The sequence below is a fragment of the Prionailurus viverrinus genome, chromosome D3 (assembly GCF_022837055.1).
Source record: "Prionailurus viverrinus isolate Anna chromosome D3, UM_Priviv_1.0, whole genome shotgun sequence".
NCBI classification, from domain to species: Eukaryota; Metazoa; Chordata; class Mammalia; order Carnivora; family Felidae; genus Prionailurus; species Prionailurus viverrinus.
This window is the reverse complement of record NC_062572.1, coordinates 74,023,552-74,045,328: the sequence shown is the minus strand read 5'-3', so window position 1 is coordinate 74,045,328 and position 21,777 is coordinate 74,023,552. Positions and strand designations below refer to the sequence as shown.

The 21,777-nt window shown below is 36.2% G+C and overlaps 1 protein-coding gene across 1 annotated transcript in view; it reads right to left on the bottom strand.

Annotated features, from left to right (window-relative positions):
* DCC (DCC netrin 1 receptor) overlaps positions 1–21,777 on the bottom strand; it is a 1,137,854-nt gene that overhangs the window by 29,961 nt on the left and 1,086,116 nt on the right. The window contains exon 26 of the mRNA XM_047828892.1: positions 8,443–8,604. Coding sequence (XP_047684848.1) covers positions 8,443–8,604 — 162 coding nt within the window. The remainder of the gene's footprint in view (positions 1–8,442; positions 8,605–21,777) is intronic.

Here is a 21,777-nt window from a genome sequence, read left to right as displayed (position 1 = left end):
CCAGGTGAAACTGTAAATGAAAAGAGCTGTATAGGAGGTATAAGGTTGATGAAATGAGTATTTCTGATGACTTTTTTTTAAAGAAAGTTCTATTGGGTAAGTGGGAAAAATGCAATGATAGGAGATAATATCTCACTTTGGAAGAGAATTTTTAACCAGGAAATATTTCAAGATAATTAGCTTGTGAGATAATTTTGAGACAACTCTCTGGGAGGCTCAGTGAGGTCAGCAAAGGGCAGAGGAGCTAGAAAGAAAACTTGATAATGCTGAAGGGAGTAGAGATTAAAGATGCCAAAGATCAAGACATTATATTAAAGATATGCAGAAGTGAAATGTGCCTTCAGAGGGTATTTGATATTAAAACTCATTTTTCTATATTCAGAAAGGTTAGAGGTCTTCTGGGTCACTGAGAAGCCTCCAGGCTTACCCCATTCAAAGATGGAGGCAGGGAGACATAGGGTTGGCTGAGGACAGGATGTAGCCATAAAGCAACCAGAACTAGTAAACAGGCAAAGTTGACAAAAGATTTCTTCAAAGAAAATGTAATCAAGACAGCAAACTGGAGAGAACTCTGGGGGGTAAGAGGAGTTTGAGGAGAAGTGCTTCCTCTTTAGGCTAGGAAGTCCTATCATGGAGAGGAGGGGTGCATACATGCAAAATATCAAGATTAAAAGGTGGGGCTCAAAGGAAAACATTAAGGCAAATCCTTGGTGATGTGGATTCTCACAAAAGGGCAGAAGGGATGGAGACTTCAGGCAGGTGTTTATTAGGAGCTAAATTATTTGTAGGAACATAAAGGAGAAAAGGGCACCTGCCTGGTTTAGTCAGTAGAGTATGTGACTCTTGATCTCAGGATTGTGAGTTTGAGTCCTATATTGGATATAGAGATTACTTAAAATCTTAAAAAATATATATAAAGGAGAGAGAAACAGGTGTTCTTGTGTTCAAATTACACAGTCTTGATTGAATACAAGAACACCTGTTTCTCTTTCTTTCCTATTCTTAGGAACCCCTGGCTGGCTCAGTTGGAAGAGTATGTGACTCGATCTCAGGGTCCTGAGTTTGAGTCCCATGTTGCGCAAAGAGATTACAAACAAACAAATAAACAAACAAATAAATGAAAACTTTAAAAACTATGTAATTAGATGGTTGACAGTATAGTTTTAGAGATAAAGAAAATTATGCTTGTTTTACTCTGGACTCATATTTAATCTAAAGGAGAAAATGACCAATGGTCAATATCTGAATAAAAATACAGTATCTCTTAGCTTTAGATCAGAGAGAAGCAGCCGTAGGAGCCTAGACCTGGGTCCATCTTCATCACCAATGGGCTAGTTTTTATTACAGGTCCATATCTTCCAGGGAAATATATTTCATAATTTTCCTTAGAAATCTGCCTTAAGTAATTCCATTGAAGATGGATTGTAATAAATCCATATATTTTAAAAACTGCTTTAACCATTAGAGAAATAATAATATATTGTGTGATATGCTTCTTTATTCCATCCTTCATATTTTCCTGTTCTATTGCTTCTACATTTTTGAAATAAAAAAGATCTATGTTAAAATATTATTGTGACATTAAGTTTAATAAAATTTGCATGCACTTTTTTAGTCTTCTAAAATTTAGTTTCTCAAAATGCTCAGGCTTCACAGGAATTTTGATGACATCACCAAATGTTCTGTGGCCACTCCCATTCCTATTCTCTTTAGTGCCATTGCTCATTGGCATCTCTAAAATTACAGATTCTCCACATGCCCCATCCTCCATCCCAGGTCTTCAGGTGGCCACCATGATTTGCACTGGGAAGATATCTGAGGGAAGTAGTGGGAGCTCCACACAGATAGAGAAGATCTTGGGGAAATCAATCTCCAGCACCAACCATTATGAAAAGGAAAGTGCCTAATCTAGTGCTAGGTGGAAATGGGAGATGAAATGCATCACTAATCCACAAGGGACTATTTCTGTTTTGTTCAAAAATGACAAGTTTGCTTAATACCTAGTACAATGGGCAAGGTACAGATTCTCCATACACAATGCATAATTATTTTATGTGGAGCAAAAGAAATGCTTTCAGAACTGGTTGACGTTTGAGGCAGTCCAAACTCTTGATGCAATAGCAATGGCTCCATAGGAGAAAAGCCCTCATGTCAGATGAACCCATTTGGCCAGTTCAGGTGCCTGCTTCAAGACACCTGTGTGAAACAAACCGGCTCAGTGATATGATATGTAGATGTGCGAAGAGCTCTGAAAGCAAAGAAAACCTCTCTTTTCCCAGGAAAGTATAGCCACTTTGCAATTCAGAAAGTAAAGTGAGAATCAAATATGTGCTGGCAAGGCACTGGTTTTCAAATGATGAAGTAGTGGGAATGCATTGTACAAATAGCGTACAATTACACAGTAGAGTCAAGTTTCAAGGCACTTTATAATAATTAATGTCAACACAGAAATAATTGCTACAGAGTATCTGGCAAAAATATTGCAAAAATGGAAATGAGGATTTTTCTTCTATCTAAAATTGCAATATTTGAAAGAAATGTAGCACACCAATAACTCTACACAAAGACTTTGAGACACGAATGCTTAAGGAACCCAATTCCCTCATTAATCTCAGAGCAACATCATGCAAAATTCCTGAGTAACCCCAGTTCCTTCCTCACAGGGTGGATTCTTGCAAAGACCCTAGAGAAAAAGTCATTAGCTCCAATGTGTCTGTGATTTTATCGAGGTCAAGTCCCATTATATGATTTCCAATTTGGGGGAGAGCTGCCACAGAAAAATAACATGGGTGAAGGTGACCAGCCTTCTCATTAACAATGACGATACACAAACTAAAAGGAATGGTAAAAAAAAAATCATCTAATCTCTAGTATCTACCTGTTTCAAAGATGAGAAAATAGTGGCGCCGATTTTATAGTGACTCGCGGAAATGGGGCCTCGAGACTATCTACTGGTTGAAGTTTTCAAAATATAGCACTGTTTCTTCTTTCCCAGGGACAGTTTGCCTATTGAAGCTAAGAACAGGACTACAATTTATTAGTAGGAAGAGGAGATACTTGTCTGTCACAACTATATATAAATCTTTATCAGTGGATCACCAAACGTGTGTAATGCAAATGTACTATATCCTGTATTTTTCTTTTCCTTGTGGTAGGAGAGAAATTCAGCTTTATTTTTGAGTTCAGAAAGCAGCAGATCTTTGAGGGCAGAGTTTTAGTGATTCATTTCTTGTGCAACTCGAAGGTCTTTCAGAAAACTTTGGAGGAAGGAGAGTCTCCACATTTGGCACAGATTTTTCTTTTCCTATGTGTGACTTGTTGTTTCTCAAGGTGACTAATAAGACATCTCCAGCCAGAGTCATGAAATGTTTTCTGCTTGAGAAAGAACACGGGTGTTTAATGTTCTCCAAGGCATTTAGAAGCCGATACTGAATGGCTGGAAGTTAACTGGTTCTGACAGTGATTTAGAGAATATTTAGTTTCCTAGAAAAGAGGGTGCTTATTTTTTTTTCTTTTTTAAGTAATCACTTGGAAACACAGATCTGTTCCTATTCCTTTTGCACTGCACATTCCTTTTGCTCAAAAACCACTTGATGTATGACTGAATGTGTATTTTAAAAACCTGTAAAATCTTGGCCAGGAGTGGTATGTCCATGCCTTTTGATTTTAGATCAAGTTCAAAAATTACTATGCTAAGCACTCTGTTAGGAATCCTTTTTTTTATATAACTTAATATAATAGTTATATATTTTATATTTATATTATATATTATAGTTATCTAATCACCCTTATTTAATAATCCTTACTTTAAATAAATTAATAAAATTTTAAAAATTATTGAAGAGACTAAATGTTTCTTTATTTCATTCATTTATTTACTCATTCATTCATTCATTCCTTTATATCTAGTAGACTTTATTTTTTAAAAGCATTTTTGGTTCACAGCAAAACTGAGTAAAAGGTACAGTGATTTCCAATATGCCCTCTGCCCCCACATATACAGCCTGCTCCACTACCAAAGTCCTGCACTAGACTGGTACATGAGACTGTAACCACAGATATAAACCAATCTGTAGTCCCTAAGCACAAATAAAAACACATTTTGTCGTAGTTCACTTAATGTTCTTTGGATTGGCATGCATCACTGCAATCTCTGCCTCTGTTGTCACATAGCCATCTTCTCCCTGTGTGTCTGAGTCCCTTCTCTTGTAAGGATGCAAGCCATATTAGATTAGGACTCACCCTAATTCAGCATGACCTCACCTTAACTTGATAACATCTGAAAAGATCCTATTTCTAAATAACATCTCATTCACAGTATTGGAGGTTAGAACTGCAACATATCTTTTTGGGAGACACAATTCTATTCATAAAAGTCTGCCCTCTGGCCCCCAAATATTCATGCCCTTAGAGGCCTGGATCTATACAATCTCTTCAGGCAGATGGAAGACAGCCATGTGAGGGAGGCAGATATTGGAGTTCCAGAAACCAAGGGACACCTGGGACTACCAGAAACTGGAAGAGGCAAAGATGGATCCACCCCTAGAGACTTGGGAGGGAACATAACCTTGACAACACCTTGATTTTGGAATTCTAGCTCCGGAACTATCAGAGAATAAATTTCTATCATTTTAAGCCACCTGGTTTATGGTCCCTTATCAAGGCAGCCTAAGAAATGAATGCACACACTGTGGAATGATCTGAAACATAGACTCTACAATGAGAAATGGTGACACACACCAAGTCCTCCTGGTGAATAGTAATCTGTGGTAGATTGTATTATTTGTTCACAATTCACCCTTCCCTCCCTTTCCCTGTGAATTCTCTAGTTCATGTTGGGTGGAATATACGTATCTCTATCCCATTGGTATTGTGTTTCTCCGTGTAACTTATTTTGGCTGGTGGGGAAAGAGGAGAAAATTATACTAGATTATTTACTATTTTTGCTTTCATTGACATTTAACTTTTGGAATGATTATCCCTGTGATTCAATGAGGCAGTTTTGCATGTTGCACCAAATCAAGAGGAAAAACAAAGAATAAATGGGATGCTGAATTCTCAGAAAGAACTATGTCTTTAAAAGAGAAAAAGAAACTACAGGAACACATCATGAATCAAATAAAATAGTTAACTTCTTAAAAATAAATGAAGTGAACTTTGGCTTGTCTTGGTCTTGCTATGGTGGAGAGATAAAGGTCATTTTACACATTCTTCTCATGCTTCATTTTAAAGTCAGAGAATATAGATGAAATCAAAAGAAAACACTAGACAATGATATAATGAGGGAAAAGCTAGACTAAAATTATAATCCCCTCTTTCTTTCTGGGGAGAGTACATTTCAGAAGCAGAAGCAAGGCCTTGTGGCTTCTGAATTATTTGACTGGAATTCTTTTCCTAGTTGTCCTGGGATTTGGAAATTTTTGCTTCCTAGACTTCCCATATCTTCCTCGTTTAATCCCCTTTGATATGGTTTGGGGAATTATTTTTCCTTGAGTTTTTGCACACAACTCTATTATGTAGACACGATGTGCAGTGAGAAAAGGGAAAATAAATCTAATTCTCTCTTGGCAGATTTTTGATGCCTTTTAATTCTAACCTTGCTACATCTAGACGATTTATGATTTCTTAGCGCTGTCCCTGTTGGGTTGGAAAAAATATAGCTTACCTCACAAATATATTTTATTGCTGTTACCATCTTATCTATTACAAAACATCCTATCTCACATGAGCTGCTGAGTCACCTGTTCCTAACTAAGGGAAGAAAGCCATAAAATCGATTTTAAACTGCTGTGCTTGAAGAAAAAAAGAAAAACAGTCAAATGGTATAGGAGAAACCACCAGGGTGTATACAATAGATTGAGAATCTCTCTCCATACCTACTTTCCTTAAAACAAATGAAATACTATCTTTAGGATATAAAATCAATATTCAAAAATCAGTTGCATTTCTATATGCTAACAATGAGCTATCAGAAAGAGAAATTAAGAAAACAATCTCATTTACAGTTGTATCAAAAAGAAAAAAAGCACTTAGGAATAAATTTAACCAAGCAGGTTACAGATCTGTACGTTGAAAACTATAAGACACTGACAAAAGAAATTTCAGAAGACATAAATAAAAGGAAAGATAGTCATGGGTAGAAATGACTATGCTCATGGGTAGAAAGAACTAATATTGTTAAAAATTTCTGCACTACCCAAAGTGATCTCAGATTCAATGCAATTCTATCAAAATCCCAATGGCATTTTTCACAGAAATAGAACAAACAATCCCAAAATGTGAATGGAACTACAAAAGATCCCAAAACAATATTGATAAGAAGAGCAAGCTAGAGGTATCATGCTTTCTGATTTCAAACTACATTACAAGGATATGATAGTCAAACAGTATGGTACAGGCATAAAAACGGGCACACAGATTAATGGAACAGAATGAAGAGCCTGGAAATGAATCTATGCATATATGGTCAATTAATTTATGCCAAAGAGCTAAGGATATATGGTGGGGCAATAATCTTCAATAAATGGCACTGAGAAAACTGAATTGCCACATGCAAAAGAATGAAACTGGATTTCTTATGCTGTACACAAAAATGAACTCAAATGTTTTAAACACTTGACCTTAAGACCTAAAACTGTAAAATTCCTAGAAGAAAACAAAGGGCGTGAGCTCCTTGACATTGATTTTGGCCATGACTTTTTGGATTTGACACCAAAAAGCAAAGGCAACAAAAGCAAAAATAAACTGATGAGATTGCATCAAATTAAAAAGCTTCTGTACAGCAAAGAAAACCATCAACAAAAGAAAAGTCAGCCTATGGGATGGGAGAAAATATTTGCAAACCACATTTCTGATAAGGGGTTAATGTCTGAAATATATAACAAATTCATGCAATACAATAGCAAAAAATTAGATTAAAATGAGCAGAAGCACTGAATACACATTTTTCCAAAGAAGACATGTGAATGGTCAACAAATATGTGAAAATACACATATATGTGTATTCACACATATGTCAAAATATGTGACCTTACTAATCATCAGGGAAATGCAAATCAAAACCACAATGAGATATCACCTCATACCTGTTACAATGGCTATTGTCAAAAAGACAAGAGATCATTGTTGGAAAGGATGTGGAGAATAGAGAACTCTTGTGCACTGTTGGTGAAAAGGTAATTGGTGCAGCTACTATGGAAAACAGTATAAAGGTTCCTAAAAAAATTAAAAATAGAACTACTATATGATCCAGCAATCTCACTTCTGGGTATATATCCAAAGGAAATGAAAACAAGATCTCAAAAAGACGTACATACTCCCATGTTCATTGTAGAATTATTCACAATAGCCAAGATATGGAAACAACCTAAGTGTCCATCAGTGGATGAATGGTTAAAGAAGATGTGGCCTATATACAATGGAATATTACTCAGCCTTGAGAAACAAGGACACTTTTTTGCAGCAATCTGGATGGACCTTGCAGGCATTATCCTAAGTGAAATAAATCAGGTACAGAAAGACAAATACTAAATGATACCACTTACATGTAGAGTCTAAAAAAGACAAACTCATAAAAAAAGAGACTAGAATGGTGGTTACCTGGGGCTGGGGGGATAGAGAGAAAAAGAGAGATGTTGGTCAAAGAGTACAAACTTCCAGTCATAAGATGATTAAGTTCTGGGCATCTAATGTACAGCATAGTGATTATAACTAATAATACTGTATTATATACCTGAAAGCAAGAAAGTAGATTTAAAACATTCTCATTACAAAAGGGAACCATTCTTATGTGACATGAGGGGGGTATTAGCTAACTTTATGGCGGTAATCATTTTGCAATAAATAAGTATCTCAAATCAACACAATGTATTCCTTAAATTTACATAATGTTATAAGTCAACTCTATCTTATTAAAACCAGAAAAACAAACAAACAAAAACAAATGAAATACTACTCTGGAAATCTCTTTCTCCAACAATCATTACTTAAACATGAAACGCTATTGCTTAACCGATTTAACCAAAGAAAGCTAAAGCATTCATCTAAGTACTGGTTCATCAGGAATCAGTGAGACACCTTTAAATACATCCAACAGACACACAAGAACATGCTGGAATATAGTCACTCGATTATTAACTTCCTAGTTGACAGCATGTATTAATTTCAAGCACCTGGCACTTCATTGTTTTACTGAACTGGTTAACCTTTGTTTCCACACAACTTCCCATATTGTCTGCGGAGCGTACTGTGGAAAGACTCCTAGAGAATCAGTTTAAAAGCATGTGGTAGGATCCGAAGGACTGACTGTGCTCTGATTCTGGCCCAGGGCAGAGGAAAGTCAATTTTTCCAAGGGATGATAATGTCAGAATGCTATACATTTAACAAGACATCCTTGGTTATTATTCATTCGTTCTTCATAAAAAGAAAGGAAAATGCATCACACTGACTTTTTCCTGCTCCAAAACCTCGGTCCACAGACAATGTTGGGAATGGCACAGGCCGGAGGGTGAACTGTGGGTGGGGGTATCCACACGTGGGAGATGGAAGGATTCCTGGGTACTGGGCGCTTTCCAGGGTTGGCACAGGGATGGCACTCACGACAGCTGCAAAAACAAAGATGTTGTTTTTATTATTATTTATCTTATGTTGTCACCTACGAAGCAGAAAGGAAATGGCTAAACTTTCCCATCTTCAAATCCATGCATGCTCTTCATAGTATCTTATAGGTTCCTTTACTTACCTCTCTTTCCACAAAGTCTCTCTTTTAAAAAGCTCACACCTCCAGCACCTTACTATAGAACATTACTCTGAGATGTCAAACTTCCCACGGTATCAGTTAAATTTTTTTTTTTTTTTTCAGAGAGTGAGGGAACAGGGGAGTGGCAGAGGTAGAGGGAGAAAGAATCTCAAGCAGGCTCTGCACTTAGCATTGAGCCTGACTCGGGGCAAGATGTCACGACTAGGAGATCATAACCTGAGCTGAAATCAGTAATCAGATGCTCAACTGACTGAGCCACCCAGGCGCCCCCAAAATTTCCTATGGTTTCAAAGAAAGAAACAATGAATCAAGTTACTATAAAAGCACATTAAGGCTTCCTGGTGGGTTTTTTTGTTTTTTGTTTTTTTTGTTTTGTCTTTTATTTTCTCCTAAGCAAGAACCCAAGAAATGTTCGGTTGTTCAGAAACTGAATATATTGGGTAAAGTGGGCTAAGGAAATGGGAATTTTATGTTAATTCTGTGAAAGATGTAATGCTCTTGAGAGATGATCAGGTATTTATAGGTATAATCTCATAATCATACTTAGGATTTTTATTTAAATAGAAAATGTCTTCAAATAGCAAAACGGTACAGCTTAATGACACATTAATTTAAATATAACTAAATGTTGTCTGGGAACCCCAAACATTTTTTACTTATACTGGCTTAAACCCACAGATCAATATCTTACACAATATTTCCTAGGTGTATTAAGCATTATTCAATTCCATTATTCAATATCTATTAAATTATATCACATAAAATATTTATTCTAATTGTAGTCAATCTTCATCTTATATTATCTTAGAAAATGTTTAGTATTTCCTACCTCTTTTTAATAAAAAATAAAATTTTAAGCCAGCTCCTGGAATGATCTTCAGCAGTATATTTTTGTCCATTACATTACTCAAGTTGTTTCTATTATATGCATTAGTTTTATTTGATCACACCCTAATGCCAATCCTGGAGTTCAACATGCATGTGCATACATATTTACCAAAGAAAAAGCTTTCTCTTTATCATATTCCTCTTACATAAGTAACTTCATAATCATTGATACAGATTACTTTGTATTATTTTGAGTTAGTTACAAACAACGTGTAGATTTAAAGCATATTTTTTAACCTAAAATGCAGATTAATTATATTAAATATACAGAATTTTAAATCAAAAGGGCTGCTTCTAGTAAAATAGCTTTTAAAATTACATTCTGGAATTTATTTCTGAGTGTATTTATAATGCTCCTTGAAATGCATATTAACAGGCTTATTTGAATTGAAAAATAAAAAAAAATTGGTTTCACAATAAGACTAATTCTTTTAAATAGGTGAAGTGATGGGTGTTTTCCACAAATTGAATTAAAAACTGTATAGATTTTAATAAAAACATTTTTCAAAGAATTATATTGTAATGGTATAAGTGATATTTCAATGCTTCAAATCCTGTCTTAATATATTGTATTATGTAAAGTACCTCCTAGTGAAAAAAGTTTGCAGATGTATTTTATAATTACTCTGTAAGACTTGGTAAAGCTTTTTATAGGTGCATCTCTTAAAAATGATGAAGTAAATAACTTGAATGAGTAACAAATACTTTTGAAAGTCAGGCAGTTTCTAAAATTTATACTTGCAGTATAATTGGAGGACAATATGTAGTTGTTACTTGAAACATTATAAAAAATAACTTCAGGTGAGAATTAAAAGTATGGGATTCTGACCTATAATTTGGAAGTTCAAATCATTGAGTGACTGCTATAAAAATCTCATTGTAACAGTCACCCACACATAAATGCAAACAAAGTTTCATAGTGTTTAGATAAATTAAAAAAATATTGGAATAGAGTTTATGCAAAAAGTAACATTAATCCACAGATGCATGCAGTACGTGTATGGAAAAAGCCTCATTCATGTCATTAAGTGATAGAATTCTAATAAAGTCTTTCTTTACACACAATTGTACAGAAATACTAATTGTAGTGTTAACTCAATCCAGAAGAAAAAAACCCAGCAGTTGAAAACTTATGCTCACATACGTCTATAAAATAACATATAATTTCAGTTTATAGAAATATTATGTTGCAAAGAAGTAAGATAGATGATCAATAAAAGACATAAAGATACATGGCATTTGTATATTATTCTGTAGGGAAATTAAATCGCAGGTACTAGTTCAAGGGGAAACAAGTGTAAATTTTTGTCAGTGAAAGAGAAGCTTCCTCACATATTTTGTAAATGGATGGTGGTGGATATCAAACCGATATAATTTTTATACATTTGAATTTATTTAAGAGAGTGGTATATGAAAAAAGTACATTTTTTCACAGGTATTTATAACAAACTCTTTTAAACGTTAAATTCAGAATGTTTCGGGTGATATAAAGTTTTCAAAGTAGTTTTGGGACGAACTGAATGAAAATTTGAGAATAAGTGGTTTACAGCGCAATGTCTTATAAAGATACTTTAGAAAGAGTAAATTGGGATATACAAACACATGAACAGACTCGAAAAGAAGAAAAAGAAAAAAAAATGACAGAGAAAATGGTAAAAAGAATCAGAGATTCAAGCCAGATATCAGCTAAAGTGACTATAAATTCCTTAAAGAAAAGAGGTTATAATTTTGTAATCTTTGTGTCTCTCACACTATACTGGTAGATACTTCTTATTTTTCAAGTGAGTTAATAAGAAGGATTTTCTAGAAGTAATATTTAAAAATCTGTCATTTCAACCCACTGGAGACTTTTTAAGTGGTTTGATGTATTATTTGGTTTCTTACAGTTTATAGTTACTATAGTAATAATGGTAGTGATAATAGACTTGAACACATTTGTAAATAAGAACCATACAATAATATAATGTCTATTTTCAGAAAACTTAAACTCTCAGTCTCCCAGGTAGTCAATTTAATGATATCATCTATCTTACTGATCAAATGGGATCACTGCATAGTCATTAATATAGATTGCCAGGTTGTAAAGCTATCCCTGTGTTGACAATTTTTACCCATAAATAAATGTGACAATGATAGTTTTGCTTAGATACATAGAAGGTACCCACTCCACAAATTGTGCACATTTCCTTATCAATATTATTATTTGAACTTAACCAATATCTTATAATACACTTAGAAAAAGAATTTCATACATATCTCTTGGTTGGAGCTGAATAAATTTGAATGGAGAAACAAAAAATAATTTGGCAAGCCACAGAATATAAAATCAGAGAGCTGAGAGAACCCAAGAGATTAAATTTATATTGCAGTTCCAAGTCTTTCATTATTGAAGAAAGAAATTTTCCTTTCTAAGAGTTTTGCATTTTCACTACTGACCTGGGTACAAATGGCTTACAAATAATAATTCTTTAAAAAATAATAAACCTATTGTATGTTTCTGCATTTCAGCAATTCCCATAGTTCTATTCCCTGACATAGAATATAGTCTGTATTCCAAAGCTTTGGTTCTGAAGTATTTTGATTCATGATTCATTTCTAAAAGGGCACAGAAGTCTACACCTACTTATAACACAGTTGTTGCAGAAATGATCATTCTAAAGTAAGTTGGATACAACACAATGTATTGAAATGCTTTTTAGTATTTTTCTGCTACGTGTCAGTTTTAAAAGCCAGAAACACACATCCACATCCACATCCACACACACATTCTCTGTCTCTGCCTCTGTCTCTCTCTCTCTCTCTCTTTCTTATTCACACTATAGTTCAAAGCATTCGCTGCACTATGTTTATGTAAAACAACTCGGAGAGCGATATTATCAAGAATTTTCAATAAATCTCTGCTCTGTGGCCAAAGATGACAAGAAATCTGCTCTGACACAGCTTGCTGACAAGTGAATTTATATCTCACACTGATGCACAAAGATTTTTCAAGTTGAAATTTCCTCACCAAATTACTTAGCTCTCTGAACAGGGCACACTGATATCTGAAAGCTTTTACAACATTCTTAAAAATGTTAGCAATAAACACAACCTATAGGAAATCTAAAGTAGAGATTTTTTTAAGCTACAATTTTAATAAATAAAGCCCTCTGTAGGTATTTTTCAACATGGTACTTGACATAGTTGAGAGAGGTGTTGAAGAGGAGAGGCAGAAAAATAAGAGTAAAGATAATATTTTGAAGTGAAAAGAATTTATGTGAAATGATTTCTCATTCTGCTTCTCCTTACCACGTCTTTTCTGCAATGACCGATATATCAGCTGGACTATTTGGAAATTTAGTGCCTATGGCCCTTGATAAATATTTTTTTTTATCTCCTTCACATTTTCAGGCGTCCATTGGCAAACACTTTTCATGGAATATACACGAAAAAGTCCACCAAAAGCCCACCAAAGTCCTCTTTAGGGAAAGTGTGAACATTCACAAATATGTGATCTGTAGTTATTCTCCATATCATGCTAAAGAGCCCAAGCACTGAGGTCAAACTGCCTGGGTTCATTATCTAGTTCTGCCACTTTAGCACTGAGTAGGTGTCACATCCAGTATCTAAGATGCCTCCCATTGAGTATCACTGTGATATTCACATCTTTGGGGAGTTCCCTGCCACATTTCACCAGGGTTGGTCTGGTGACCAATGGAATGTTATAGAAATGCAGAAGAAATTCCACTTCCCAAATCAGGTTTAAAAAGATTGTCTTCGAGGGCGCCTGGGTGGCTCAGGTGGTTAAGCATCCAACTCTTGATCTCGGCTCAGGCCGTGATCTCATGGTTTATGAGATTGAGCCCTGTGTCAGGCTCTGTGCTGACAGTGTGGAGCCTGCTTGGGATTTTCTCTCCCTCTCTCTCTGTCCCCTGGTTGCTCTCTCTCTCTCTCTCTCTCAATAAATAAATAAACTAAAAAAAAAAAAGATTATCCTCTCTCTCTTTTAGATCACTCCCTCTGGGGGAAGCCAGGAGTCATGTCTTGAGGACATGCTGGAAAACCTGTGGACATGATAGAAGCTGTTGAGAAAATGAGTTCTTGTTTTATGTTGCTTCATTTTGGAGGTAATGGATAATTGCTCATTAGCTTGGCAAGTGATTTAAGGTCACTATTTCTTAGTTTTCTCTTTGTAAAGTGGGGATGATAATAGTACCAACTTTGTGGAATGGCTATGAGGATTTGAGAGATCTTCCTTAGTACAGAAGAGAGGAGCATCAGGGGTCAGCCTTTTGAAAAAGCTGGTTATTGTTATCAATCTCCAGGGATCCAACAGATCTTAAGATTGTTTGCACTCAGTAATCCTAGGAAAGCATTCTTGGTTGGATGTAGGCATTCACAGGGGCTGCAGGGTGATAGAATGAATGCCCCATTCTAGAACCTGTTAAGCTGGGATCAGTCTTAGGATACTGGCTTCTTACACCATGAATGCAAGGTTCAGGCAAGGATTCTGAGTTGGAATCAAATGTTTTAGGGGTTGGAATGATCTTCATATCAGTAAAAGATGGACTTCTGGTAGTACAGCACCTCAAGCCAATAGAATTCTAGTTTTTAAAATCTGCTTCTTCACTTCTCAATAGCTTCTCCAACCCATTGTTTGAGTTCTGCAGTAAAGTTACTAAAGCAGATGGTGGGAGTGGGGAAAAAAAGAGTTGGCTTTCACAGTGAATGTTCTAGAAAGCCCCAAACCAGTGGTCATAAGCAGCTTCTAAGCTATCACAAAAGCAAAACTGTATGCCTTCCTTTGCCTTAGTCTTTTTACTAGATACTTTCAGGCCACTTTTTCAGACTTTTTTTTTCCCTTAAAAAAGCTGGGATTGCATTTTTTTCCCCTTAAAGATGTACAGGGAAACAGAAAAAAATGAAATTCAGGAGGCTCCTGCCCAATAAACTCTCATACATTTAATTATCAGAATTTTATAACTAATGTAATCTTAGAGGTCACCTGTTTTGATCTATATCCCTCCCATTTCTGCTTCCTCGCCTTTCCTCTAGCACTTTACAGAAGAAAACACAGGTTGAAAATGGAAAGGGGAACCAAGGTCAAACAAATACTTATGTTCCATCAGGTAATAAAATACTAGAAATGTAAGTAAATCTTTATCCTTCCAGGAATTGCTCTCAGCCAAAGAAGTTGCTTGCCCAAGATTACACCCCACTTTGCAGGGGCAGCCTGCATCACACTTGAGACAAAGTCCAGAAACCCACCTCCCTTGCCTCCTTTGGGAAAACGCTAAGGGCAAGCCCAGCACCAGAGCAACCCATAGGGTCAGCTGCAGCTCCCATTAAACTAAGTCACCAGTTCAGTTTCTCCCTCCTCCCAGTCCTGCATCCCTTACCCTCACAAGTGTTATTCCAGAAAGCACTTGTTAATAAATTGCCTGTATTCTAAATTCTGTCTCAGAGTCTGATTCCTGAAAACCCAGCATATGACCCTTAAATACCCTTTAAAAATTCAGGAAAGTTATACTTGATGCTTCTGATTTCTTTTTTTTTTTAAGTGTATTTATTTTGAGAGAGAGAGAGAGAGAAAAAAAAAATAGTGGGGGAGGAGCAGAAAGAGAGACAGAGAGAATCCAAAGCAGACTCTACACCATCAGCACAGAGCCCAACTGGGGCTCCATCTCATGAACTGAAAGATTATGACCTGAGCTGAAACCAAGAGTCAGATGCTTAACTGACTTAGCCACCCAGGTGCCCTGTTGCTTCTGATTTTTCACAAATAATTTCATTTATAATAAGAAAAAACATTTAAAATAATTCTTTGGTCATTGTAAAAATAGTCAGCCTTTGCTACCATTTTAAAACAAAGTGCTCAGGATTGGAAAATCAAAATACATGGGTATTTTTGCCTGTGCTTTCAGCTAGTGTGTTTCTCATGAGCATTAGTTTACTTTGCTGTGAAATGTGTTCAGGGATAGGAGCAAACAGAGGCCACATAATGTTTTCAACCAATAAGTTGACAAACCTTAGACAAATAAACAGATGTTGCACTCCAATGAAATTAAATACATTTCCCCATGGATTTTAAGAACAAAAAGCCACTTCAGATCGTCTATATTTGATCTGATAATTTACATTTTATAAAGCATGCTGAGAAATGTCAAGGAAAAGGGGAAAAGACAGTCTTACAAAAATAGCGATTCTTAAGTGGAACAGCAAACATCTTCATACATGTGACTAGAAATCAGTGCAATGCTACAATGTAGTTTATACAAGACTCAGTAGATGAAAGACTTGATAAATCTAAATAATACTGCAAGTGGGGCCATCAGAAATGTATCTACTCTTCTGAATGAAATCATAGCTCTGCCAAGATACAGATTTACAATTTGTTCAGCAGAGTTATCTAAGACCTATCAATCATGTAAATTGCAAAGAGTTTATTTTATTTATCAGAAAGCTTAAGAATTTATTTTAAAATCAACTTTGATTATATGTTGAAGTCATTTCCTTTTTTGATAGAGTTTTACCAACACAGAGCTTGGAGGTAACAAAGAATATGATATGACAAAGTTACTTCAAAGATATATTTTCTTTTTTTAAAAAAAAAATTTTTTTTTCAACGTTTATTTATTTTTGGGACAGAGAGAGACAGAGCATGAACAGGATTGGGGCAGAGAGAGAGGGAGACACAGAATCGGAAACAGGCTCCAGGCTCTGAGCCATCAGCCCAGAGCCTGACGCAGGGCTCGAACTCACGGACCGCGAGATCGTGACCTGGCTGAAGTCAGACGCTTAACCGACTGCGCCACCCAGGCGCCCCTCAAAGATATATTTTCTATTGAGTCTTCATTTCTCATAGAAATTTTATTTAGGTATAATATATATCTTGAAAATGGGAATATCCAAAGTAGTGCTCAGTGATTTTCCAAAGTGAAATGCCTTGCAACTATCATCAAGGGCATGAAATAGAACATTATCAGAAGTTGCTCTATGGGTCTTCTGGTCACTGATCATCTCCCATCAAGAGTAACTGCTCTTCAGAATTCTGACCCAATAGATTATTTTGCCTGTTTTTAATTTTACATAAATTGAGGGGCACCTGGGTAGATCAGTTGGTGAAGCGTCTGACTCTTGATTTCAGCTCAGGTCATGATCTCAGTCTCCTGAGTTCGAGCCCTGCGTTGGGTTAGGTGCTCACAGCACAGAGCCTGCTTGGAATTCTCCATCTCTCTACCCCTCTCCCACTCACACTCTGTCTCTCCTAAATAATGTTAGAAACTTAAAATAATAATAAAATTTACATAAGTTGAATCTCATAAATGTGTTAGGTTTCTGTCTTACAACATTTTATCTGTGAGATTCTCCCTATTGTTTATGGCATTTTAGTTTGTTCAATTTCATTGCTGCATTATATTCCACTGAATATAATGAATATGTTACGGTATAATAAAGATATGATATGGGGAACGGTACTGCCACACATATTCTTGTTTGCGTCTTTTGGCGAATACATTATGTATCTCTGCTGGGTAATTTTACCCAAGGTTAAAACTGGTATAAGATTGGGCTTGCTGGGTCAGAATATTCTTATACATTTTATAAAACTATTTCACTATTTAAAATAACGTACCTGCATTATATGATAATTTTTAAGATAGCAACAAAATCAGTTGCTGGTCATTTTACGGCCCCCATTCATGTAGAGTAGGACACCAGGAATAAGGAAAGGTTTGCTGTTGTAGGCAAAGAGCAAGTTGGAGCTCCAGGTGACAACTTGAGGCGGCACAATGTAGTGGACGGATCTAGCACAGGTTTTGGGTTCCTACTCTCACATTCCTAGTTTCCATAATTGTAAATTGGATGGGCTACTGTCAAAAATCTTTTTTAAAAGTATATAAATAATATAAGGCATGCAAATCATCTTAGTCCTTGGAGAAGCAGAATACCAGAGGTTCAGAGGTTGTCCAGGTATGTCCTGAGGTAAGTCAGTAAGCTGTCTGAGTCTCTTATCTTATCTGAGTCTCGCTATCTGTAAAATCAGGATAATCTCACCACATGATAATATTATGAGGATTCACTGAAATAGCAATTAGCAAGGTATTTAGCAAGTGAATAATATTCAGAAATTCTCAGTATTTGTTAGGTTTCATTTCATTTTTCATTCTTTATAAGCTCATTATTTCCTTTCCTGTTTAGTAAAAACAATTTTAACTGCCCTTAATACATCATAAAGTCTTATTTGAAGATATTCTAACTATAACTGATTTTAAGAAAGGTCCTTAAACACTGGTGTGTTACAAACACAAGGCAGTCTTATAATGCATTTACTTATTCATTCATTCATATGACAGACGTTTAGCAAGCACCAGTTTTGTGCTAGTATTGAGCTATACAATGTATGAATGCAAAGATGAATTAGATGCATTCCCTCCCTATCATGAAGTAATTCACAACCTGTTAGAAAAGGACAGATTTGGACTGGAATACCTACACATATGAGGCAGTACATAATTAATGCCACGAATATAGTAGAATGAAATGCTATTCAAACATGAGAAAGGAAGCCATCATTTTCTGGATACAACATTCAGAAAAGAAAGAATTTATGAGAGCATCACTATCTGCTCTGGTCTGTGAAAAATGCATACAACTTTGTTAGGTAGAGATAGCCACTGAGTCATTCCAAAAAGAAAGAAATGTTCAGAGGGAAAAAACAAAGAAAAGACCATGTATATTTATGGACAGGCAATTTCGTCTAGCCTTGCAGGAATCTAGGATATATCTCTATCTCTCTATTTCTATATCTATCTACCTACCTACGTAACTACCTACCTACTATATCTATCTAGGCATAGGAACAGGACACTAGAAATGTAGACTTAAATGTGAGATGCTCAGCGGTTTGTAGGTGTTTTTTTCTTGGCAGGCAATGGGGAGCCTTTGGAGAAATTTATAGAATGGAATGCCATATTTAAGTTGTTTTAGGAACACACCTGTCAGGCAGGATACATATGAATCTGGAAGATGCTAGAAGGGGGAAAGACTCCTTATGAAGCTGTTTCGACAGTTCAGGTGTGAGGTCATAAAGAAGAGAATTAACATATGACTCCAGGGAATGGGAAGGTAGCCAGGGATTCAAAAGATATTGTGGAAGGAAAATCAACAAGATATGAGAACTTATTGCATAAGAAGGTTGTACATGGAACAGAAGGGTCCACAAAGGATTTTTTTTGAGGATAGTTGACACAGAAGAAACTATAGAAGACTGGCACCACTAGAACTTTGTTACAAGAGGAAAGTAGCTGGAGGGGAAAAGTGAAACAGCTCAGCGTAAATGTCTCTGTATGTAATGAAAGAAATGAAAGAAGGACAATGGCTTCACAGGGCACCTCTGTAGGGAGCTTAGTGATTAGGAGCTCAGAACTCTGAAGCCAGACCTTGTGAGTCCAAATTCTGGTTCTGCCACTTAGATGCTGTGTGACTAAAAGCTAGGTACTTAAACTCTCCAAGACTCAGGTCCCTTATTAGAGAAAGAGGCATAATAATTATATCTATCCCATGAGTTGACGAGCTAGAATTCATTATAAATTCCATAAAAGTTTTTGTACTTATTAGAGTAACACTGAAAGCTGCCATGGAGCATGGAGGAAACATGACATATAGTAAAGTAGAGAGAAGCAACTGTTAATTCATTCACCTAAATTACCTTGATTGAAGCCTCCCAGGCTCTGTTCTGAGTATTGAGGATATGAACTGATCACAGAGACAAAATCTCTACCCTCATAGAAATTACATTAAAATACAGGAAACAAATAAACAAATACAAAAATGTGAACAGGATGGTCATACACATTAATAAAGAAAAACAAAGCAGAATATATAGAGCAGAGAGAGACCACAGATTCTATGTGTGACATTTGTCAGGGAAGACCTATAGTGGGAGCTGTTGAACACAGAATTGAATGAAATTAAGGAAAAGCCATGTAAATATCTATGAAAAGAGATTCCAGGGAAAGAGAAGAGCAAGTGAAAAGTCCTTGCATTTGAACGTGTGTTATTATCCAAAGAACAGAGGGGAAGGCTATGAGGCTGAAAAGGATTAGAGTAGTAGCAGGAGATGAAATGAGAAATGAGTCCAGAAGTTTTATCACATGGGGCCTTGTAGGACATGGTAAAATCATGGATTTCACTCTATATGTTACGGGAAGTTAAGAGGAATAACATCATCTAATTCATACAATTGAATGGCTGCTCTATAGACAACTCGCTACAGGGGCAAGAGCTAAAGAAAAGAGACTAGTTACAGATTTAGAACTGTGGTCAAGAATCTGTAACAGATGGTGGTGGCATGTGTTAGGACAGAGCAGTTGAGATGGGAAGGAATGGTCAGATTTGGGACCAAATCAGGTATTGTAAGCAAGAACTGTAGTACTGATGAAAGACTGAATTTGGGGTATGATGAAATTTGGATTAAAGAGTATGAAACTAGAGTTTTCAACAAGAGTAAATGGATGAACTGTGGTAACATTTACTGAAATAGGGAAAGAAGTAGGAGGATCAAGTTTGGAGGTGGGAAAGGCAATTATGAAAAGTAGGATCTCCATAGCTGAATTGCCTATTAGACAGCCATATGGAAGTACTGAGTCAATGGTTGATATGAAAGTTGATATGGGTTATGATAAGAGATTAACTTAGAGATAAAATTTGGAATTTATTAAGATTTAGATGGCGTTAAGGCTCTCAGAACAAAATGACATCATAGAAAGATCTAGGTAGGTAGAAGAGAAAAGGCTGAAGACTGAGCTGTGGGGCATTCTCTGACTTAGAGACTGGGCATAAAAGGAGGAATAAGTAAAAGATACTCAAAAGGAGCAGCAATGGGAAAGAAAGAAAACCAGGAGCATTTAGTAGACCATAAGGCAAGTGAAGATAGTGTTTCAGTAAAAAAAAAAAAAGTGAGAAGCTATGTCAAATTTTGCTGAGCATCTGAGACTTGACCATTTATTTTGACAATGTGGAGATTATTGATAACCTTGAAACTCCAGTTTCAGTGGACAGAAACTGTCTCATTAAAACTAATAAGGAAGATTACAAAGAGGAAAAAGCCAGTATAGACAACTTTTAAAGGAGTTTTTTGGGAAGGGAGAGGAATAGGCTGTAGTTGGAGGGGAAAGTAGTACCCAAAGATGGTATTTTTTTTTTTTTAATTTTTTTTCAACGTTTATTTATTTTTGGGACAGAGAGAGACAGAGCATGAACGGGGGAGGGGCAGAGAGAGAGGGAGACACAGAATCGGAAACAGGCTCCAGGCTCCGAGCCATCAGCCCAGAGCCCGATGCGGGGATCGAACTCACAGACCGCGAGATCGTGACCTGGCTGAAGTCGGACGCTTAACCGACTGCACCACCCAGGCACCCCTAAAGATGGTATTTTAAGACAGCAGTTGTGACAGAATGTTTGTATGCCAGTTGGAATTATCTATGAAGAGAGAAAATGGATGATACCAGAAATGGAAGGGATACTTACAAGATTCCCCAAGTAAGTGAGAAGGGATGGCAACAGGGGAAAGACCTGGCTTGAGACAGGAGCACAAACACATTAACTAGATTTGATGGAAGGATAAGGATACCAATTCTCAATGCTTCTCTCTTCTTGGTAATGTAAGAAGCCAAATTATTGGCTGAGCATGGGGAAAGAAGAGAGATTTGGGGAGTCTGAGAAGAATAGATATAAGACATTCATTTTATAACCCGAAATAATGAATGAATGGAGAAATGAGTGGCATTACCAAATACATGACTGCTAATACCTGGCAAGGAAGTCATGTGTTTTCTCCAGATGAATCAGCTGTTAGTAGAGTGGAGCTAATTAAATAGGGTTCAGTTTTTTTCTGGTGAATATGATGGGGAAGGAGGACCAACAGAGATGAGGGTGTTTGCAAGGGACTGAGGATGATAAATGACTATGACTTCTCAGTTGAGTTTGGAGGGAAATCAGGACAGGAAGCAGATGAGGGACAGTGGGAAGGTGTCAGAGTTAATGCACTGGAGGTCTTAGTGGGATTGAAGAATTGTTGGCAAGGGGGGAATAAAATAAGTGAGCAGGAAAGTAACAAATAGAAAAAAGGGATGATAGAAACTGGAGA